A 24,548-nucleotide genomic window follows, 5' to 3' on the forward strand; every position below is an offset into this window, starting at 1 on the left:
GCTTAATTAGAAATGTAGTGTAGCTGAACCATCAGCAAGCTGGAGCTGAGAAAGACCGGAGCACACAGTCTAGTTTACATCAGCAACAGAGAAAACAGGAAATCTTCCCCCCCGCAAAACTCTCAGAGGCAGTTTGAGCAAAAAAAACAAAACAAAACAAAAAAAAAAACCCAAACATATTTATTTACTCATGTTTAGCAATCATGGAAATACTTTGTGACATAAATGAATCTATACGGGGATGCAAAGCTGCAAACACGGTCCTAAACAACTGTGAAATACTGTTCATTAGCATGTCAGAATATAGAACAAAGTAGCAAACACAGACATTGTGTGAAATGTAATTTTCTTTATTATACAACTGAATTGAATTGAAATCACAGTTAAAGATATACAAACTACAAGATACCCTCTCTATTTCTCTCTCACACACCCACACACACACACACACACACACACACACACACACACACACACGATTTTGTGTATTTTTATTTGAAGGGTGTGTGTCTGGTGTTTGCATGTGTGGGCACATGTGTGTAAAAAAAAAAAAAAAAAAAGGCAGCGAAGTGAAGGTGTGAAGGTGGCCTGTGTTTAGTGTCCAGACCTGGCAGATTGTGACCTTATCAATGTGAAACTCTTAAGATAAATTATTCATAGCACCTGTTTGATGTCTCCGGCCAAAGAATGACAAAGGTGTAAGATTTGAGCTCTCGAAGCCATGAATATCGCTTACTGTGCTCCCTTTTTTCCTTTCCCTTTTTTGTGTTAAAGAGGCTGAATTTGAAACAACTAAAGATGAACAATTTGTTTCTCTAACAGGGCGGGGGGTGCAGACCGGAGGGCGCCCATAGATAGTAAGTATATGTTAATGTCTTGCCTTACATAAATTCAGCTAAATTGTGACTCAATGTACCATTTTCAGCGTGCGAGGTGTGCCATTGTCTGAATGTCACGTGACTCGCAGGTGTCCAGTGATTATGTCGGTCAGTGAAAGCGGGCCACCCGCACGGTTGCTGCCTGGTTTTACCCTCACCTTAATTTGAAACCTGGAGCAGGGATTCTGTGCGAGTGATTCAGCCGAGCTAACCCTGCCCTTTGTGACTGAGTTTGTGCTGTGTCTCCTCGCAGGCGGAGAGTGGCGTGACGGGCCCCGGCGTTTTGGAAGCACAGCGGGATGTGTCAGTGTGGTGCAAGGACTGACACGGGGACGAGATGTAATTTATGACGAGTGCTGTTTGATTACAGGACAGCGACGGTGATACTGCCACTTAGTGCGAGTGCCGGGATCACTGACATGACAGCCCCCGCGCCGACAAGCTCACTGTACTTAGTCACATCTGCGGTAAATATAACATTAACTGCAAATCTGCAGTCCATCTCGGAGTACGTTTTTTAAGAGGCTGCCCTCTCTGAATTTCACTGCTCAGCTCAGATGTAGTTTTATCATTAAGTGCATTACTGGAGTGTGTGTTTATTAAGTACGATTCCAAGCTACTCAGAAACGAGTCCAAGCATCCTGGGGCTCAAATTCTTTCTCAATGGTTTGTTTTGGAAAAAGACCATAGAATATTTTTTTGGGAAACTGGCAGCTGGTCCTCTCATAGCTAGAGGTCAACATAACACTCAGTATTAATAAAACAAATAAGACTAGGATGGATATTAATGATGATATATACAGATGTCCGGCGCATGAGTTTGAATTATGTGTGAGCGCGCTGGAGGAGAGACACTCTCACAGATACTCTCACACATGTTTATGTGTTGGCTTGTGTGTGTGTGTGTGTGCGCGCGCGATAGCCGAGTTCGTTTCCCTCAGATGTTCCCTTTGACCTTTGACCCCGCAGTCGGGGTCAAGCCCTGACAAATGAGATGGTCGAGTTCTGGCCAGAACTGCTAACATTCCACAACAATCTTCTGTCCTCCTCCTCCCCTCTCCTCATATCCGTCATTCCTCACCCCTTCACTCCTCTCTCAGCGTGTCTCTCTTCCGCGACTTGAGAGCGAGTTGGGGAAAGTTCTCATTACAAACAAACACGCTCTATAGTATTTGCTGTGGGAATCTGAAACTGCGCACCCCTTCAAATTAAGAGTTACAACGTCGGTTGGATTTAATATCCCCCGACATCTGCCTCATTCACAGAAGAAAAGAAAACAGAAGAGTGTGATCTTAGAGGAGAAGCCCGGTTAAAGATTTGGATATTGCAACCCCGCAACTTTAGAAAGCACACTGTGTGTGTGTTTGGAAAGCCTGTCAGTGATGTCAAGGATGAGAAATGTTGCAGTGTGGTTTTTTACACACGCTGCTGGCTCTAGCATTTCCGGCAACATTTCTCACTCTGCCTCCCTCACACCATCCGCTCTGCTGCAATATCCCCACATTTTTCCATCCTTTCACTTCTTCCTCTCCCCTCCCTCCCTTCCCTCCTTCCTTGTTCGCCTGCTCTCCGCTCTCTGACCACTCTTACCCTTCCTCTCTGCTGCACCACCCTGTCCAATCTCAGCCTCTCCCTCCCTCCCTCTGTCCTCCGAGCACATTCAGTCCCCCCCACCACCCTCCTCTTTTTTCCTCCACCCACTATTTTCTCAGATTTTCTAACATGCCGTTCCACAGAATGCTACCACCTGTGTCTTTAGGGAGAAAAAAAAAGGGGGGGGGGGGGCTATTGGTATTCCTCTTCGGGAAGCTGGTTAAGGTAAGTGGCACCCTCTATTACAATGACACGGCAAATAATGGTTCTGCTTGTTGTGTTTCTGTGTTACCTTTTATTTTTTTTTCATGGAATGACCCTGGCTTCCTAAGCATCACCGCCCTCCATCAGAGCTCTAGCTACAAGTCAGTGCTGTAAAAACACACACAGTCACTATCGATGAACGTCAGCAGAGCAGCACGCGGCGCCACAAAAGGAGCCCGGAGACCAACAAAGCCGGCTGATACGGTAACACTGAGTGGATCATGCTCTTGAACTTGCTTTCATAATGATGTAATATTAATAAAAGGCGATGCAACACAGCAAAGATCTTAATAAAAACACATCAATCCCGATATGCGTGTATGTGGGTTTTTTTTTCTTTTTCCCTTTCTCTCTCCTCGCTCCCAGTTGAATTGTGATACCATTTGATGTCGGCTGTTATGTGATTCATCGGAGGGTACAGCTGCTTCACATGGATCTTGGCCTGGACAGGACTGCTTCCTCGCAGGGCAGCTGATCCACGTGACACAATCACACGGATAGATCTGAGCTCTAATTGGCCGCTCGCTTGCGCATCACCGTGGCAAATCTGGGTGCATGTACACAGCTACTCTGCTTTGAATAGTAAAATGGATGGGTTGTGTTTTTCTTTTTTTCCTTCAGAGGCGAGAGGGCAGCGAGTTCAGTGTACATCTGGGGGTGGGGAATCAAGGGCTGTTGCTACCATGATCTACAAAAGACTATGTCATTACCGGGACAATGCAGTCCCGGTAATGACAGTTGAACTGAAACAATGCAATGCCCCACAGTGAAGTTGCACAGCCAGGATGGTAAGAAAGGAGGTTTCAATTACCGCAGGGCTCCGGCATCCTCCTGATCCCTCTTTCTCAACCTCATGCCCCAGGTTTCTCCCTCCATTCATTCACATCCAAGTTATGTCCGCGCATTAATGACCGGTTGGCTGGCTGTATGTTGAGCGTAAATAAATAATATAGCTCTCCTATCACTGTCATCACCACCAGCCATCAACTCGGTGGGGTTAAAGCAGGCGGCGAGCGACAGGCAACATGAAAAATATGTGTAGGCGTATGTGTGTAATCACGGCCATGTCCACGGTGCAGTTCAGCCGATTGTGTTTACGTCCCTCTCCTCCTCCTCCTCCTGCTCTGTATGTCCACAGGCAGCTCAAGGATGTAAAGGAAGGGCTCAGAGCCACTTGATTCCCTGCCACCACCCACCGTTACCCCAGTGTTACCGGAGCGTGGATGTCTGCCCCTGTCCCCCAGAGCCTCAGTCCCGCTCTCCCCCACCCCTCAGCAACCAACACGCACCCACCTACCCAGCCTCCCGACCCCCAATCCCTCCACCTCCCTGCCTCGCTCCCTGATTCAGTGTGTAAAAGCGCCCCCTGAATGATGGATTACTGTGTCACCGCAGCCTGCGAAGGATTAATTTGTTTCATTGATTTCTCTTTAGGCAGAATGCCAGCGTCTGCCGCTTCCCACCTTTTCCCCAAGACTCGCAGCTGTAATAGACGGTAATGGCCTAAGACAAATCAACCCGTTTCTTGTAAAAATAGCAGCAAATAACCCTCCCCACCCTCCAGCCTGCACTCGTCTCGGGAACACATCGGGGAGTAGTGGTGGTGGTGGTGGTGGTGGTGGGGTATCAGGGGGTGTTCGATTCATTCTCGTCCTCCATCTCTATCAGTCTATCAGGCTATCCTTCCACACCACCGTCCCTCCTTATCCTGTTCTGAGCCAGAGGAGACCATCCAGTCACTCTAACAAAGCCATAAGTCTGCCGTACTTACAGCTCCCTCTCAGGCCTCACAATGGATGGGTAATGACAGCGCTGTCTGGAGGGGGCTGTGGGAGTTGGGCCATTCTCTCCAGTAATGGAAGCAGTTACTGCCATTCCCTATACACCTGCAGGAACAGCTAACTGTTAACCACTGTGATCTATGGCAAGGCCTTACAGCGCTAGGCTAAGGTTGAAGGGTTGTAGTGACACCTCTGAATTAGGGCATGTCTGCACAACACATCTCTTTTTTCTCCTGTCTTTTTGCTTCAGTGCATGGAGATATCCTACTGTACGTGGGGAAGCATTGTGGTTATTTACAAACAAATGTGCGCCAATGAATCAGGTTCGGCTCTTAGCACTGCAGACTGACAAAGCGGCATACCTGACATTCACTGATTTAACGTAGACATAAGATGCTGCCACATCTTTACTACCCTGTCACCGCTTTGAACGATGGGAAACCCAAACTGCCTGTAACATTAAGCACACCACTACAGGCTGACTGTCCTCGAACGCTTTCCAATCCCACAGAGATTTACGAGCAGAACCAGATCCATTAATCCATTGTTGATTTGCTGTGGCTGCCCTGCAGGGTTTTTAGGATCAGATATCATACAGCGCTGAAACTCACGCCGCCGCGCAGCAGGGTAGACTGTAACACCCTGACCGGTGCTGAAAAACGCTGCACCAGGCATTAGGAAATTAAACACAAGCCAGAGTTTTTTGTTTTTTTTTCTTTCTAGTTTCACATTTGAAATTCCTGCATGTGTATCGCCAGTCTGATTCACACACACACACATGCTGGCAGATATATGAACTCCTGACAGAAAACACTGTCGGTTACATTAAAAATGACAACAAAAACCAGGGTGACGATCCATAGATGGCCCCGTACGAGTGAATTAGAGCTAGTACACAATGTGATAATGACCCCGGCTGCAGGGAAATCTCATCAGCTCCCTGCAATCAATTTAACAGTGTTTACAAAGCCACAGGCTGAGGTCTGTGCTCAGGGACAGAGCAGTGGTCACCTGGTGCTCCACCAGATCCCCCTGCTAAGCTGGCCTCTCCTGGGTAAACCTCCACAAAGCCCCCTCATGTCTGACACCACCAGGTCCTTCAAATACTGCTCTCAGACAGAGGATTAGGTAATCTCACCATGATACTGTCTTTTTCTCTATTTCTATCACTTTCTCTTCCTCATTGTCACCCTTTTCTCTACCCCGTGCATTCTCATACCTTACATCCTCTCTCTCTCTCTCTCTCTCTCTCTCTCTGGCCTGTTGAAGTGCTTGTACTACTCAGGGCACATCTATCCTCAGGGGTCCTTACATTCTTAAGTGCCTCCAGAAAAGGTTAGTTGGCAGGTAATTGTCCAGCTGTGGTCGGGCTTATCTTAATTGTGGGTGCTTCAGTGCAAGCTACACTTCCTTTTGATGAAGAGACTTACAGTATGAGGAGGACAGAGATAGGAGGAGGGGATAAGAAAAGGATTTCTCACTTTGAAAATGTATTTGATATTTTTTTTCTCTCCCCCTTTGGTTGTTTGTGCTTTGCAGCCAGAGATGAACACTTTGTGATTTGAAAATATAAAACACTTTCTGGATATGACCTCATATTTTTAGTTACATATTTTTCGTGTTGTTGTGTCTTTTCTCTGCATCACTGGATGGTTTCCATTATAACAAGCGCAATATTTGTTTTTGCACATGTATGGAAGAAAAAAAGCAATACTGACCTTACAACGGCCAAATGACTAGCTCCTCAGCCATTCTAAATCTATACTTCTATTAGCCATCTGATCATATGTGTGTGCGTGTGTGTGTGTCGATAAGAAGCTTTAGGGGGGTTAGTGTTTGCATTGCCCCAGTCAAAGGTCATGACTGACCAATAAAATATTTCCAGAGCGCCATCAATAACTCCGACATGCAGACTAATACAGTATGGGATTGCGGGTAGGGGGAGGAAGCCTGCTGTGCTCGCTCCGAGCAGAATGGATGAACGAGAGGCCAAAAGGTTATTGGACAGACTCCGGCCCCCTGCCCCTGCACCCTCTCATATGTGCATTTGATAGCGACAGGGGCAATTATAAAGGTATACTTCAGACAGGTCAAATGGGAGAGGGCAAAGTGCAGAACCTTTAAAGCACTGGCCAGAGTCAAAGGTTAGGGTGGACACAGGACATCATAGCATGCTGCTGGGCAAGGGGGTAATGGAATCGGGGCTATAAAGACACAGACTGATGAGCAGGATAAAACAGATCTTATCATCTCTTCATTTATGTAATACTGTCATAGACAAAGAAAATTACACAAGCCACTCCTGATCAAAATCTAAAATTATGGCATCAAATGGTGCCTGACGACAGAGCGGTGTTCGTGTGTGTGTGTTTAAACACTGTTTGTTGTCTGAGGAACTATCAGGCTCCGCAACTATTAAATATGAATAGCACAAGGTCAGGGAAGGTCATGGCATGCATTTAGCACCAGTGACCAATGCCAAATGTAGAGGTCAAAGTGGAATTGCCTGAGTCGGAGCAATACAACGTTTGCCCGTCCACATTTATGCATCCCATTGGCAGTGATTTATGGAGGGAGATAAGCGCACGGATGGGAAGAAAACACTCTCTTTCTCCTATCCCGTCAGACTCGGTAAATACACTACTCACTCATATCAATCACCATGTCACAGTGAATCGCCACTGTATGCTTCCTGCTTAGATTAAAAACTGCCTTTGTCTTGCTCTGCCTTCTCCCTCCAGCTCTGGGGAGCACACTGGCAGCATTGTTGCTATTTCACAAGCTCCGTATTAGCATTTCAAACCGCCGGGGTACAAAAGTAGTGAGTATGTTCAAAGTCAGTGGTATGCTTTAGTTACATGCCATCCTTCATGGAAAGATTCCATACCGTATCAATCATACACTATGGATGTCAGGTCCTCAATAGATCTCTAAGATGCTGAGGAGAAAATGGTGTGCTTTTTTTAAAAAATGCTGTTCTCTGACAAAATGCTTTTTTCATATAATATTCCCCCACTTCTGTTTATTTCTAGGCCCTGTAGAGACTGTGCTGTGCTATTTCATTCTCTTTTAATGGGTTTTCATGCATTTGGTTTGCATTAGAAAGAGAAAAAAAAGAGAACCTCTCCACGCTGTTACTTTGATCAGAATACAGGGCATTTAAAAGAGTGCAGGTTGGAGCAAGTTTTATGCTTATAAAACACATCACTGCTGATTACAATCAATTCCCCGTCCCCTGTCCTCTGCAGGACAACATTCCTGTTCTGCAGCCAGACGGCCTGTTAGGCATTTTGCAGAAGCAGCCGCTCTGGGGGTGCCTTGACTGGGGCCAGCGATTAACTCTATGTCGCTGCTTTCAGAATTCTGTAGGCCTCTTGAACACAAACATGTTCCTCATGTCCCTTTGGCTCCTTAAATGTAAAAACCAGCCTGTAACTGGTGCACCACAGCTTTCGCAAACTACCCCCAAGTGGTTCAGAAACCAGCCAGAGAAAAAGTCCAAAAAGAAAACACGCTTTTGAACTGCCGGCCAAAGCGGAAACATGGTCTAGTAAGTTGCCTTTTTAACCTGAACCATAAAGACCAATTTTTCCTTTCCTCCAATAGCAATAAATATGCTCCTTTCCTTTATTACACGTATTATGTTTTCCATGGTGAGATCAAAGGGCGATAATGCGTGACACCATAGGCACCAGTGTATATCGCCTGACACTTTCTGTTTAGTTTTCCATCAGTCTGCATACAACTTCAATATGACAAAAAAACCCTCTTTAACACCAGAAAAAAAGCAGCGGTAGCAAAAGTATAGAATGTTCCTCCTCTGGAAGTCATATCAATTTCACTGCATCGACTGTAGAGGTCAGCTTTGAGGATTAGATTCTCACCATTTTAATACCAGCGATGACATTTCCCTACACACCGGCCGTTACGGTGCCTACCCCTCCCCTCCCTGTGCGAACAACAGTTCTAAAAGGCCGTTTATATACGGGACAAGTTCTGTGCGATGTGTCACATTCATCTCTATTTCCCATTCACCACGGGGCATTTGAACCACATCAGAATCTATTACCACCATGCAGATTCAGCCCCCGCTGACAATACAAATCATGATAAGATGGAGCAGTGACTCCATAAACACCCCTCGCTTGTATATCACATCATATGAGCCGGGCTGGATAGCAGATCCTACCTGTGATCTATGTGGTCGTCTATTTATGTCGATGGACTAAAGATATCATTACATCTCTGTCCGTCTTTAACCTGTGTCTGTTACTACCCCATTCAAACAATAGATATAAATAGTGGTGCGTGTGTGTATGTACGTGTGTGTGTGTTTAACCGCGGGAGCATCCATCACTCAGCAGTAGGAGTTCCAAATCAGTCGCTTGTGAGGAGAGATTTATGCTGTAATGCATCAAATCAACAGACCTTTACAGTAAAATATGATTTTATCAATAGGCGTGAATCAATAGTGCATGCAAGACGTTGTGTAATTATTACAGGGGTCCGTATCAATAAAACTGTCACGCATGACCTCCCGCCAAAGGCTACGGAGCTGGGAGTCACAGACAGTCAAAGAAAGGTTTGCGTCACGTCCCTGAGATGTTTGATTACCTGTACATAAGGTCACGTCTTTGATGTACCATAACTTATCAGGATGTCTCGGCCGAGACGAGACTCGGGCAAGGAAAGTTTTGACAGCAGCGACCACCGCCGCTGCATAGCAACATATTTAAACCTTTTACGTGTGTGATGCATTTTACTGACCGATAAATACTTACAGGTCTGTTTAAAAACCGCCACTGCTGGTGAATTGCGTTTCCTCGCACCTCTGCCGGCATTAGAGAATATAAATGATAGAGATGCGGATGACTGTCTTTACTGGAGTGAGGATCATTTGTCCTGAAGCAAGACAATCTCAGAGTGGAAGAGAGACTGTCAAAGAGAGCTTTGTATTACACTGTAGTGGGAAACTCTCCGCATTAACACACACACAGAGTCACATACACACACATACTGTACACCAGAGAGAGAGCGTGAGGCAGGGACCAATGAGGCAGTTTATATCGGGATTTTGTTTCACAGCCACGGCCTCCTGGGAGAGAGGGGTCTGCCAATAACACTTAAGAGACAGAGCAGGAAAAGTAAGTGCTTTTATTACAGCTCATCACTCATGTAATTTCTGGCAGCATTTGTGATTACAGATCAAGTGATTGACTAACTACACATTCGGCGGCTGAGTTATGAACCGGGTGCCTACCATTCCAGCCCCGGCAGATTCTCCGTGTCAGCTGTAACTCATCCTCTCCCGGGGTGCTAAATCAAAGAGCACACTGTGGCCGGAAGAGTTAAATAATAACTTGAGCTTTATTGTAAATCTGTCAGAAATTAAACCTGCACGGACGGCGTCTTGGCCCTGATGTTGTACTGCACGGGGTGAAGAGGCTGGATGGAGGGGGATCAATAGAGGCCCTGATGGAGGTATTGATGGATGACAGGTGAGGTGGGTGTGTATGCACGCGCGCATGTGTGTGTGTAAGGGGCGGGGGATTGAATCACCCTGGGGTTAGGTGGAGAGCACGGCTCAGGGTGTTTAATCGACAGGTCTCACCTTGAATCGATCGGCAGGAGTCTCGCAGGGCAAAAACGTGATACACACAATCAACACTTACTCACACACTCCAAAACAAACCATAGGGAGTGTAACAGACAGTGGGGTGGGATGCTGGTGGATGTCTCTATGCCATTAGTACTGCATGCCTGTATATAGTCAGTGCCGGGTTTGATTCTCACAAAAGCCAATCGAAGAGTGATTTTAAAAAGCACTGTTATTGTTTTACTCATCACTCGCCTGGAGCTCATTTTAAATACCTTATCTGATAGTGGCCTTTTTAAAACTGGGATCAAAGTCATTAATAGCTTTAACATCCAACTGAAATTACAACTACACTGATGAACACAACTGCAATGTCAACAGATCGGCTCAATATTGCAAAATAACTAATAACTTATTTGTGCTACTGTAGTGACAATTTCATACATTGATTCATACATCTAAAATCACTGCTTAGTGATAAAATATTAATAATTACAACATTCCTAGAGGTATTAATCTAAGCCAAGCAACCTGATTTATCGTCATCCCATTTTATTGACTGATAATGGATTTTTTCTTTTTTTTACAACAATTTACCCCAAAAATTATGGTATAAAGTTATAATCCAGGTCTTATACAGGTTATTAAAGGATATTAAAGTTCACCCAAAAAATATAATTTGGTAATTTTCTACACACCCCCATGCAGATGAAAAGTCAGGAGAAGTATTGCAGGCCATAAAAAAGCAAAAACAAAACATAAAATGGCTCAATACAGCTTGTCAAGCACAATCAGAGTCTGTGGAAGCCATCTTTTAAAATCCAAAATCTTCACCGTCGCTGCAAATGTTAAAGTGTTAGCGTACACACTGTCTGAAGTTGGTTCAATGTGGGATCTCAGGGCTTCCGGCGACTTGGATTAGGTTGGAAGAGCTGACATTTTCTGTTTATTTATTGCTGTTTTTAACCCCCCACATCCCCCTCATCTACTTCAGTTGTTGAGGAGAATGCTGCAATGCTGTTTTACTGTGACGTTCCAGAAATGTTTTGTGGACTTTTCTAACCTCCATAACTTCACACCTTATGGACAGTTTTTTTTTTTTTTTAAGTTTTGGGTGAACTTATAAGCAATTTTAATATTATCAAGCCATAATTTTAATTTCATCAAAATACATTGTCATTTGTCGAATCCAAAACTGTCAACATGTAGCACGGTGCCAAGTTATTGACAAAATTTCCTTTTTGTTAGATGTAGATTATGAAAAAAACATCACATTCATAATGAAACCCTGACAAGAGGAATTACCATGTGGTTGTGGTACAGCCACATGGTACGAGGCTAATGAAGGACCTCTCTCAGAAACATAAAACAAACTAAACAGAGCAAAGACACAGAGAGGAGCACACTCAAAGGATGCTCTGTTTCCTGTAATGATCCTACTTTACTTTGAGAAACCTCATCATATAGTATTATCTCACACTCAAAAGAGCCATAGCAGCATACATATGTGACTCATACTGCGGAGACTGGCAGCCATGAAAAAACACTCCACCGTGAAATGTCTTACAAGATCTGAGAGGGCGCTTTGTCTTTAATAAACAACACGCTGTAAGTATTAATTAAAATGTAGTACGTACAGTAAAAAACTCTCAACTCTCTGGGGGGCTGTTGGAATGTGGTGATTCAAGGACTCTGCGACTCCAACATGTGACAAAAGTCTAAAGCTTTTAGATGAGGTCAAGGTTCGGGAGTGTCGTTGAATGAGATGGTTTGTAAGAGGAGCACACTTGCCAAATCTCAGTACGGGGTAAAGTGAAGGCCATTAATACTGCTCTGAAGTATGTTTTGGAGAGCTCTTACATAGGAAAATCCTCAGTTTGCCAATCACCTTGAAGCCAAAAAGTATTCAGCTTTATATGTGGTCTCCAAAAAAGCATTATCAAGTAGATGATAGAGTGCACACTCTCTTGCCACAGCCAGCCAGCTTTGTGAACAATTGATTATGAATGTGATAAACATATTCAAAATCGCTAACATAACCTGAAACAAAAGGGGTAAATGTATGCATTTAAAAGTTCAAACATGAGATAAATCCCACTGGACTCCTATAGATTCTTCCGAGAAGTGCCAAAAGAAGAAACCACTCTTCTGTGTGTGGGAGAGTACCTGAAGGGTTCAGAAGAGGAACGAGACGGGGAAAGAGGGGTTTCAACTGGTGTACCCGGGTGGAAGGTAGGGGAGGACATCTGAACTTGCTGATCAGGGCTCACATGTGGACAAGAGTTATAAATCGGAGACTTGAGGCCAGGGTGTAGTCTGATTCTTGACCGGTGACAAGAGGCTGCTCTCTGAGCCACAGGGGGTCTGGGCTTGGGCCTGGTCCTAGGATTGTCCAAAACGCTGCAGTCACTTCCAGATGTTTGGACCAGTTTGGTTGAATGCGTAGATTTCTCCTGAAGAGACAAAAATAATGAAAAGATATGAATACATCCAAGTTATTCCAGAGAATTAGTTTACTTTTATTTCCAATGTTAACTGCGTACTGTTACGACAACAGTCCACAACTAAATTAATTAATTAACCAATACCAATTAATGTAGTCTTGCTCCTTTAATCTTATAGTTGGTTTAACAAATACGAGGTCAGGGGCCAGCAGCCCTGTGACGTCACCACGTCATCCCAGTATTTCCCTTTACTCTCTTCTGGTCAGCTAACTAACACAAGCAAAACTTAAGTTTGGATTGCAGGTTAAGAAAAGTTAACCCAGATGTGTGTTTGTCTTTGAATTTAGATTCACACTGCTAATGGAAAAGACAAAACCACTTCGATCTTTTCTTTGTGATAATCACATCAACACTCACCTTTCGAGCCTCAGCTGAAACTCCGCTATGTGCTTGTCCTGTCAGTAGACGGGGCAAAGTGCTGGACGTGGGCCTGCACTGCTCGGACCTAGGCAAAAGATGCAGCGTGGTGAAGACGATGTCCCTGCTTCCTCTGTTTCTGCGTGGCTCTTTCCTCAGCTCCCACGGCCCTGCTGCCCTGCAAACCTCCCTCACGTCCCCCTGGTTGGACTTGATTGATGAGTGTCCATTTCCCCTCCTGTCCATCCCCACCGCAGATCTGACTGTGGCAAATGCTGAATCATGTAACGCTCCATCTCCCCCGTCTTTGCTCGCTCTTTCTTCTTCGTCTGCACGCTCACATTCTCCAACTTTTTCCTGCTTCTCAGGGCCTTCTGGTCTCCCAAGATCTTGGATCAGCTTGTGACGAACCTGCCTGGAGTCCTGTGAGGAGGATACACAGTCTATTTAGGTTGTTCCTATTGTGAATTAAATAGGAAACACTTGAGAGAAAGTATTCTTCACTGTGATTTACTCATGTTGCAAATTTCCAAATAGTAATGCATATATTACTGTGGGGTCACAATAATGTATTTTGGATTACAACTAGACATTACATAATTACATCAGAGTTATTGATCCCAGTGACGCTTTGACAATTTAAAATGACTACATGGACATTTAAATCTTTATTAAATCTTTTAATCTAAATCTTTTATTCTAGCACCTTTTAACATAAGGTTAGAGGTCATTTATATTCATCAGAGGAATCACAGGACTGTTTTATTAACTCTTCAAAATTCCTCATGGTCACTATAAGGTTTGACCTCCTTGTGGTCGCACAGGGAGGTTGATGAAGGGCTGATATCAGTTAGCGTGGTGCAGGTGGAGAAGTCGTAGGCAGGTGGTTAACCCTTTACTAAAAGAGGAGCAAAGCACCTCTCGCTGGCAACAGAAATCTGTTTTGGCACAAGAACAAGAAATGTTCCTCCTGGAAACTCGAAATGTGTTCCCATATTTATTTTGTGTGCTCCTCATTGGCTTGCTCATGTCGGCCACAGTTACGCCAAATAAGATGGGTATCTTGGTGCTGGACAGTGTGTTAAACACACAGTAAAAAGGGGATAAATCACGGAACTGTAAGTGAAAAGCTAAAGTAATATAACCATATAACTTCTTTCCTTGAGTATTTACTGAAGTATTGTAATTATTACTATTCAATTTGGACTTTTCAAGTAACTTGGTCAACACTGGACTTGATGCAGTCCATGTCTGAAAAAGAACAAATTCAAAATAAATCTGTGCCTTAAAGTACGGATTTCAGTTTGGTATTTCAAGATGTGGTATATACAGTAGATGAATATGTGTGTGTGTGTGTGTGTGTGGAGGTGAGAGAACTGCCCTGGTAAGGTTGCCTTCATCAGTGCACAGTATAATTCTAATTGGCTTTATTAGGGGGCTTAAATCTAATACCAGCTCTGTGCGCTGCCTGAGGCTGTGTGTGTGTGTGTGTGTGTGTGTGTGTGTGTGTGTGTGTGTGTGCGCTCTTGTGTGTGTGCACACTTCTGTTTGATGTTTACGACTCACCAGATCTCTCTCAGAATGTTTTCATATGTAACAGACATGAGTAGATGGACTAACACATCCCTATTACAGTAATAAAACTACATTCCCTCCTGTGCCTCAGCCTTGTGCGCCGCATTTCTCCAGTCAAAGCCCCAGTCAATAGGCAAAATACAGCATTTAGAAGTTCAAGTCCAATGAAGCAGCAGCACTGCAGCAACAGATGTAATGGTACAGACTTGAGGCAAGAGAAAAAGCTGCATGAAACTGCACCGCAACATTTGACCCCATTTAAAAACTTGATACCAATTAGAGAGTTCTGGTTGTAAATAATTTAAGAGATCTCTCTCACTGAACACACACAAATAATCTTACGGGCATGCACCCATGGATGCATGAACGTGCGTGAGCATCCGCACAGCCTCACATTTTAACCTCTGAACATGTGCGCACACTCCCGTGCACACGCGGACACACACACACATGCGCACACATAGACTCCACCATGCTCTGGAAACAGACTTCTTAATGAAGCCTTCCCCAAGTGAAAGTGGAGCAGAAATACATACTGGCCCATTTCTGCCTTGAGTTCAGCCTCCTCTCCTTGCTTACCCCCTCTCTCTCTCTCCCTCACCTTCTGCACATCATTTGTTTTATTCATGTTTCGTTGTCTTTCTCTGTTGTCTCAATGAGTTAAATCACAACCCCTAATTTATGGCTACAGGCAAAGACAATTCTACAAACAAACTGGCTGATGAGAGGGGCTGACTGAAAACATACGCACCGAGCGGTGTGTGTAAATCTTAAAATGTCTGTTGCTGTCTTTTTATCTATGGTTATTTACATAAGAAATGACAACGTGCGTAAAAGAATGGCTGTGATGCAAAATGAAAAAAGGCTGTGCACCAGCGGAGAGGGGGGAGAGAGACATGGGGGAGAGAGAGAGTAAATCCAGTGACACTGAGTGGGGAGCACTCAGGTGTGGTGAGAGGATTATACAAAACCCTGAGTATGAATGACAGTAAACACCTGAATGACAGAGAGATGGGGAGGGGCGGGAGCTTGTGTGTGCCAGTGTGTGTGTGTGTGTGTGTGTGTGTGTGTGTGTGTGTGTGTGGCGCTCTGGGTGATAGTTTAGCGGTTCTCACTTATACTCTGAGAGGTGAGTGAATATATTCACCACTTAATGCTTGAGGGCTGCGCTGTTTACTCAAGTGCAACTTGTTAAATTGTACCGTTCATTACTGATATGTTGATTTACAGCACACATAAAGAAAGTGAAACAATGAATGAAAGAGGATTTGAGAGGCAAACAACGGGTGCGTGGGAATGAGGATGTCAACATGGCAGGCGCGGAGCGTGGAAGAGGAAGATATCAATCAGGAGCGATCCGCTGCAAGAGTTGAGTTAGCGAGTGAGTTACAGATTGAGCTATACAGTATAACAGTAAGTTAATAAAAGGGCTATGGAGAAGGAAAGACGAGGCATGTTTATCTTACTTGCACTGTGTTTTCTTTCTCTGCGTGCTCTGTCAGTAGGGGATTGCCAACAGGGTCTCTGAAGTGAGCTTCGGTTTCAGGGTGAGCACATTCTCTGTTCTCCTCCCTGCTCCCTGAAACACAAACACACCTCTCTCAGCACCTCCAATCATCAATTTGTCCTTTTGTCGTCATGTCTAAACCAATCTTAAGCTCATGGCTTTTCATTTGCCGCATAGTGTTATTAAAACATCATTTAGAGCGAGGGAGTGTGTTGATTTCCAGCGCTCAAGGCATGTCAAACTTCTTATTCAATAATCGTTTGCTGCTTTATCAATACAACCCCGCTGATGTTTCTTAACTTGCATGGTTGAATTGGATTAAAAGCTACTCTCTTTTTTTTCTTTTGCAAGCTATTAGCAGGAGTGCCAACACGTTCACCCCCCCTCTTGTGGAAAGCCCAAATGTGTTTTTAACCTTTGGCTTAAGGTTCAATTCAGAAGAGAGCAATGCATGTGGATTCCTAGATCTGCTCTTAGCGAAATCCCTCACCTCTGGAGCTATATGACTGTACAGCGCTGACTCTACATGAAGCGTGACCCCGTTTCCCCCATGGCGACCCCCTCCTTCCCCTCACAGCCTTGGAAGATAGAGGAGCACAGGGGAAACGCATGCCAAGGCAGTAGACACTTTTAAGCAAAGATTAAAGGTTTTTCTTTTTAATCAGTCATTTGGCAGCGATGTTAGCATTTCACCCTGGTGCGGCTAAGGATCAATTTTTAATGCTGCTGTGCAGAGTGCAGACAGGGTGATTGGCAAGAGAGAAGCTATTTACAAAGGATCTATTTACAAATTTCCATAGAAATATGCAGAGGGCACAATTGACATCTCTTACAGAATTTCAAATGAGCCCTCTCCCTTTTTTCACTTCGTCACGAGGCGCGACCTCTGTGAGCCCCCGATGATCACTGCTCTGTGTGTGAGTGTATGAGTGCATGTGTGTGTCTGTGTTTGCTCACATGTGCCTCACATGTAAGAATAATAAAGGAATCTCCTGTGTTGCATTGTGTTACATTTCTCCATGTTGTGCTGCCAGGGGCTGGGTAACTAGGTCAATCAACCCTGGTGTAAACACATCATAAGAACCCGCCAAGAACATGCTAATGACAATGACTCTTTTTAAATATATATCACCCCACTATTTCCACTCTCCTATGCCACAAAAAGCTTCCTATACAGTTTGCAGTTCAACTCCTTGATGGATGTCAGGAAAGGAGAAGAAAAAATATTAGTAGGTCAGCGAGCCATACATACTGGATGTACTTAAGAGCTGCATACCCTCCTCAGTAACGACTTCAACAGAAGTCTAAAAAGTTGCAACCGAGTGATACAAAGTTTGTTTATTGTTGCGAAATTTAAAATCCTTTCTTGAGTTCCAAAAAGTACGTAATCAACGAACAGTCATTCTCACGTGTGTTAAATGATGCTGACCTTAGAGAGGTGCACAAGACCAATAGGGCACAATCTCACACAAAAGTGGGCGAAAAATGTTCAGACAAACCCGACAGTGCTTCCACCCCGTGCATCCGTCTTCATATCATCCATGAATCAATCCATATATCCATCCATCCATTATCCAACCATCCATTCATCCGCTATCCAGTCGTCCATTCATTCATGCAGCCAACCAGCCTTCCAGCCGACCAACCCACACACCATTGATCCAATGATTGACCCTGCACTGGGTGAATCGATACTCCCTTGAATGGCATCATTGTAAACGCTTAGGCAGAATGGCCGGGCGTTGTTTGTGCACTTCATGTTCAAGGTAGCAAGGCCGTGCGGGGCTCTAACCCGAGTCAACTCTCCTTTCTCTTCCGCTTATGCAATCACAGCCAAGATAAAAGAGAAGGCATTGACAAAGATATTGACAGTGTGCGTGCTGTACACCTGCAACGAAAAGGGACAGGGGTCCATACAAAACTGCTTGTAATCACTTACGATTATTAGATTCTCGAGACAAAGATGCCTGGAGATAGGGCAGGCTCACAGACACATAACTGTGCTATTAGACAGCCAAGTAGACAGGCAAGTAATAGCACACGTTAGTAGATGAAAGAAGTCTGATGGTGCATCAAGTGCAAACTGAGGGTAAAATCAAACTGAACCATAAAAACCTTTCACCTCCACTTCCACCTCAGATAACTTGAATATTACTCGATGTAAGAAATGTAGCATTTCATACAAATAACTGCTGATTGCAGCAGGGGTGTTCTTTAAACAATATTGGGCAGGAGGAGCACCAGCAGTATTCAGTAGACTCATGTTCAGTATATCACTGAGTAGCCTATTGTGGTTTAGTGTGCATACAGAAACCCTGCTGGGTTCGAGCCGCGGCCAGACCCTGGCATTAAATGACTGGGACTCTGACAAGTCTCCGAGTTCTGTCACTGCGGTTCACAGGTCTTGTTAGCCAAGGTGTCGGCAGCGGTGGAAATGACTGTGTGTGTGAGTGTGCTTATGTGTGTGAGGTGAGCATTAGACAGCGCTCCTACCTCCACCTCCTCACCTGACACCAGCAATAAAACTAAACAGGCCATGGTGCTGTGTGTGTGTGTGTGTGTGTGTGTGTGGGTGTGTGTGTGTGTGTGTGTGTGTGTGTGTGTGTGTGTGTGTGTGGACATGCACACTGAAAAAAAGGGGCATGTGTGCTGCAGGGTTGTTGCTGCTGTCACCAATTTGCCGGGGCCTCAAGACGGGAGTAGGAGCAAGGTGACGGAGCTGTGGCTTGATAAACACAGAAGCCCTGCTTCGATTTCCCATCCAGTCCACTTTGGAAACACATGGCTCTTCTTGGGCGCTCTTGGCCCCGGGAAGAAGGGGTGGGGGGGGGGGGGGCAAAAGGGAAGGAGGAAGGAGAGCCACTAGGGAGTCACAGTGATTGGTGTGCAGTGAGGGAGATGGCGGTCAGAAGCAAGGTTGAGAGAGAGAGTGGCTGGGAGAAACAGAGAATGCGGTGTAGATAGGAAGAGGGTAGGAAGAGATGACAGGCCGAGTGGGATCAGGCATATTGACTTCCTAAAAAAATGACAGACCTTCTGTGCTTCATAGATTTGAGTGATCCTCTGAACAACTTTCACTCTCAAAAAGATGCTTTGAAGGCAAAAAGAGAGACATAACATCTCCCAACCTTGTCTTCTTAGTCCCTGCACTCTCTATCTTTCCCTCTCATTCCCTCCATCTCTTTACCTTTTGCTTGGAAACAACTGACATCAGAAGTTTAAAGACCATTTGCAGTTGGAGGAGCAGAGGCGCGTCATTGAGGGAGGTGAGGCACCAAACTCCCCTCTGCCCCCCTAGAGAGTTAAGGAGATCACATTTTAACCCCCCCCCACCAAACCCCACCCTGCCTCTCCTCTCCTCCATGCCTTAATACCAACATAAGAGGACAAGTGTGGGCTCTAAGCACCAGTGATCAAACACGAGCGGCTGCTGGGTGCGCTAGGCTCAGGACGGTTGGCCTAATAGGATTGGAAGCCCCCAGGTGAGCCAAAGGACACCTCCAATCAGCCTGATTAGCCAAGGGCTAAGCGCCATTTCTAGCTACAGCACTGAGTGATGTACAGTGCTAAAAGGATCACATGGGTTGCGCAGAATGCAAGCAAGTCATGGAGTGTGGTGTCATGGTTGATGGTGCATGTCAAAGTTTTGTGCGGCATTGATGGAGTTTAAAGTTGCAGTTCTAATGCGCCAGAGTGATCTGGAGATTTTGAGTGTTTGCTAATCATTATTAAGTTCACGGAAGCGTATGATGTGTGAAGCTGTGGAATAATCTTGTCTTTCTTGCTACTTATAAAAATAGTGCATGTTGTATACGTGTCACGCACAGCTTTAATGCGAGGTTGCACATGCACAGACACATTTAAATGTGAAGATCTGCCTGCCGACTGTAATGTTTCTGCTAACATGTGTGTTTACATTTATAGCAGTTTTAAACAGTTTTCAGCTAATAAATGTGCTTAAATTTGTACTGTTTTAGTACATTTCCTTTTGCATTATCTTGATCATTTTATCCTTTTATAGAGCTCAGCATTTTTACATGGCTGCACAAGTCCACTTTATGTAATCCTGTGTTGTTTATGATGTCTTGTGCATGTCTGTGCTGTCAAAGCTGGTTCTGTGTAGTCATGTGTTGTTAGCAGCTGGCTCACCGAGGAACGCTCTCTATATGGCTGAAATAAGAATTATGTCACATAGAAAGTCTCACCATCCACACAATCACACATACTATACATGCATGGACAAACACACATATAAATAACATGGCCGAACAAGTGTGCGCGCGCACACACTCGCACACAGACAGGCTTTTATAAACTCATCACATCCAAAAAACAATTACCAGAGACTGAGCTCATCACTGACTAAGCAAAAGTCATCCAGCGTGTAAAACACACAATATAATTAGCACACATCAAGCTGCTGTGTCCTACTGTGCATTAATGATGCTTCCCTCTGAAGTGAATTATGGTTTGATGAGTGAGAAAGTGAGTAAGGAGGGGCCTCGAGGAGGAGCAAGACATCATTTGAAGAAGGGGAAGAAGAGACGCCGGCGAGGCGAGTAATCAGATTCAAGACACGAATCTGACTGGTTTACTTTCGTTGACCCGCCCTAATTGCCTCAGAAACAATCAGCCCGTGAGGTATGAACATTCAGGCATCCATGATAGATTACTCACATGCGGTGAGAGCCATCATATGCCAGGTACCACAGGCCACATCACACACCTGCATAAAATGCAAAAAAAGTGTTTTTAGACTTTAAAGCAGTGCAACATCTCAAAGCTCAAAGGAGGAATCAGCTGATAACTTTTCCCAAGATTCCCCACTAGCTGGATTTTTGTATTGTGCTGAATCCAATAGAACTCCAATTAAAGAATAAAGAAGAGATAACGTTTAATAATTCTTTTTCTCATCTAGAGATAGCAGAGATGCCTAATACCTCTTTAGTATCTTTACTTTCTTACAGTGGTGTAATTCCTGCAAAATGATGTTAATGTTTCAAAAAAGAAGAGTTAGCAATCATCCTCAACCATAAACCAATAGGAGATCAGGTAAGCACAAAAAGATGCATATCCAACTTAAGCTCTTTTACTGAGAAAAATCCAGAAACTTTGATCTTCTTGAGAAAGAGAACCCTAAACACATCATTTGTCCAGTGTTTACCCACCATCCTGTCTGCCAGGGGAACAGGCTGGGGGGTCCAGAGCCTTTTGAGTCCTGGTTGATCACTGACCCGGGACACACAGGGGATCTGACCCCAGAGAAGCAGCTCTCCACCTGCTGAAGTCATAAACAAAGGGTGAAATGTTCAGAGGGATACATAAGAAATACATAAAATGTCATCTTCTCACACGTTTTATATCAAAACTTCTCTCTCACATATCGAAAATAGAAAGGGATGTATGAGGATGTGTATGTATGCATATGGGGATTTTGGAAAAATGTGCACTTTTTGTTGTCACCATGGCATACACAGAAATTAAAGGGGAGACAGGGAGGTTTGGACCCCCATAATCTGGGGAAAAAAGACTCTTCCCCCTCAGTAGCATATATCATTGTAAACATAAATTCAAAATTATATAATCACATGCACTGAAAACACTTTAGCTAATTATAGATTCAAAACAACTTGTTTTTAAGTTGTTTTTTCCAGTTTTACCTTTATTTTTTTTTTTTACATTGGGCCCGCCTTTGTCTCAGTGTCCACTACAGCAACCCACACCTTCACACACATTAGCACTTGCTCAAGTGTCTGTGTCCCTGGGAGTGTGTTGGTAGTGGTTGCTGACCTTCAGTTAGTAGCTACTCTACAGAAAATGTGTCTGACCTTTTTTATTCACTTTTTAAGTTTCTGCTATATACATTTAACACAACAGTACTTTGGTGTCCCCTTCAGGAATTGCTTTTAGGAGTTTTTTTGTCTTTATTGTCCCGACCGACAGTGAAATAAAACAAAATAAATAAGTAAATAAAAACCTTTGCACGTGGTACCGCAAAGTGCCAAATTGCAGTTCTTACCATTTAGAGGCCCCGGGGCCAGAAGGAAACCAGACCCCAGTCTACTATACATTAACTTACTACTGAACCTTACAATTCCGATTTTCCTCCAAACTCAAAAACAACAACACTGACCCCTCAATTACACATTGTTAAATGGAACTGAAATCCCATCCTGTCAGTTTGACTTAGTTTAGAACGGTGAGTTTATGTACAGCACCCGGATTGAGACGCTAACACCACCTACCCACACCGCATACATAAATGCACACATGGGCACACACACACAATTTCACCTATCTTTGTGGCGTGCGGAGAGCATTCACAGTTGGCACTTATCACAGACGCGCGCGCGCACACACACACACACACACACACACACACACACACTTTAAGTACTCACATACAGCAAACACTCAAGCATCCACTCACTCATGCTACCTCAGTCTGCCTTTTTAAACCTGCCACTAATAAATTTATATTTACTGCCTGCTTTGAGGACTTTTAAATTATGGCGTACAATAAACCTGGCACACACATCTCAAAAGCTCTTCCAGGGGATGTTAAAGCAATATAGTAAGCAATTTTCCAAAGTGGATTACAAATTTCACATCCAGGTTTTATTACACATTACGATAACTTAACCACATCTAAATGTTCCGCATAAATGGGAAATATGTGCTGCTTAATATGCTATTTTTCATTTTTTAAGAAGCGCTTTGCAAACCCTGCCAAGCGAGGGAGCATGCTGGTTTGTGTGGTGGGGGAGTCAATAATCTTTATGAGGTGGATTTTAATTACAAGGAGATAACTGAGTATCCTCCTCACGGCAAGCCCCCATCAATCTCTATTCTGCATCGGGCTGTACATAGCCTTGGCACGCACGCACACACACACACACACACACACACACACACACACACACACACACACACACACACACACACACACACACACACACAGATACCCTTTCAGACATGATTGATCAATCAATCAGTAATGTATTATTTTCATCTCGGCGAGGCAAACCCTCTAAAAGCATACGAGGCAGGCGTTGCAGAATGGTGTTTCACCACACGCACAAACACACACACTTACACCAACACACGCATGCACGCACACGTGCGCACAGACCGCGAGATGACAGAAACATACACACGTGTACAGAGACGCTGGCAGGGTAATCCAGCTAAAAAAGGTTAAGACTGATGTTTTCCCAAAGAACGACGGTCTATGAAAGGTCAGATCAATCATGTGCTAAGGATACCTCGTAAGCAATCCATAAAGAGCTTGTTTTAAATAATAACATTTTATAGATCACCTAAAGACATAACTGTGCCGCCGGCAGGTAGGGCTTCACTTTCCAAATATTCTCCAGTGCACCAAGAATTCAAATGGGACCAAACTTAATCTGTTGACTGCAGTTCGTTTAATGAACCAGTGGCATTTCCAGTGAAACCTCGTCCGCAGTGCCAGCAGACGTCTCTGTTCAACAATGGGCAATTCTTTTAACAGAATATTGCAGTACAGCAGTTGGCTGTAAATGTGCCCTGGTCTTGAAACAAGTACAATGCCTTTTCTCTTTAAGTGGCTGATGTTACATTTGTAGTGTAACCACTTTAATTCCAGCTGTCTGGCAGAAGGCAAGCAGCAATTGAAGGAGAAGTAGTTGCCTGACACTTTGTAATGGTGTAAATGTATTAGAGCTAGTTTTGTGGCAGTTCAACGACTCTCCATGGAGCAGAGGGGAGATGAATCAGATCGTGGAAATTTCATACAAGTCAGAGAATAAAGCGAGAGAGAAAGGTAAAAAAAAAAAGAAAAAAAAAGGTACTATCTGACTACCTGTTCTTAAATTTAGTCAGCAAAGATGTCTCTGGGTTTGGCTTTTTAGGAATTAGAGGGAAGAAAGCAGACTAGTGGAAAAGCTGATGTAAAGAGATGGCGTGTCCCCTTATCTCTCATTCTTATTAATAACAAAGTAGCTACAGGGATAGTCTGAAATCATAGCAGGGTATTTTAGGGGATAGCTGTTGAACAACAAATCAATTCATTATGTACATCATCCATCACATAACACTACTGGGTGCAGTGTTGCACAATTTTGCTTGGTTTAAGAGATATTGCGAGCTAATGAGGTTGAATTTGTGCTCCGAGTGATGTCATTTGAGGACACCGAATCCTTGTAGTGTTAATTAAAACTCAATGAAATGATGTAGATGAAAAATTTGCATGGCTGAAAGCCACAGTGAAGGATACTGCTGGGAACAAGCGGTTTTCAAGTTAATAAGTTGTTATTATATTATGTGGGCTGAATAGAACTTTTATGGGTTTTTTTTGTTTTAATATAGATCTGTAGATATGTATAGATAACTATAGTGACAGAACACATTTGGAGGTTGCAGTCAAGATCAACACTTTCAGTATGACATAACACAGATGAGGTAAAGATAAAAACCTCTCTCTGGGGGGCTACCACTGCAGGCTGGATGCTC

At 44.1% G+C, this 24,548-nt stretch overlaps 1 protein-coding gene and 1 long non-coding RNA gene across 6 annotated transcripts in view; one reads left to right on the forward strand and one right to left on the reverse strand.

Moving 5' to 3' along the window:
- Nucleotides 1-820: 820 nt before the first annotated feature.
- On the forward strand, nt 821-3,046 carry LOC119019078. Its single transcript, XR_005074925.1, has 2 exons — nt 821-857; nt 1,132-3,046. It is a non-coding gene; the product is annotated as an uncharacterized LOC119019078 (long non-coding RNA).
- A 6,610-nt stretch (nt 3,047-9,656) lies between these two features.
- LOC119019073 (probable E3 ubiquitin-protein ligase HERC2) overlaps nt 9,657-24,548 on the reverse strand; it is a 300,235-nt gene continuing 285,343 nt past the window's right edge. For all 5 annotated transcript variants that reach the window (XM_037097301.1, XM_037097298.1, XM_037097302.1 and 2 more), the window contains 5 exons: nt 21,224-21,336; nt 20,733-20,781; nt 16,015-16,127; nt 12,974-13,396; nt 9,657-12,565 (listed from right to left, as the gene is read on the reverse strand). In XM_037097301.1, coding sequence (XP_036953196.1) covers nt 12,218-12,565; nt 12,974-13,396; nt 16,015-16,127; nt 20,733-20,781; nt 21,224-21,336 — 1,046 coding nt within the window. In that variant the 3' untranslated portion in view covers nt 9,657-12,217. The remainder of the gene's footprint in view (nt 12,566-12,973; nt 13,397-16,014; nt 16,128-20,732; nt 20,782-21,223; nt 21,337-24,548) is intronic.

This window comes from Acanthopagrus latus, chromosome 5 (assembly GCF_904848185.1).
Source record: "Acanthopagrus latus isolate v.2019 chromosome 5, fAcaLat1.1, whole genome shotgun sequence".
Taxonomy (NCBI): domain Eukaryota; kingdom Metazoa; phylum Chordata; class Actinopteri; order Spariformes; family Sparidae; genus Acanthopagrus; species Acanthopagrus latus.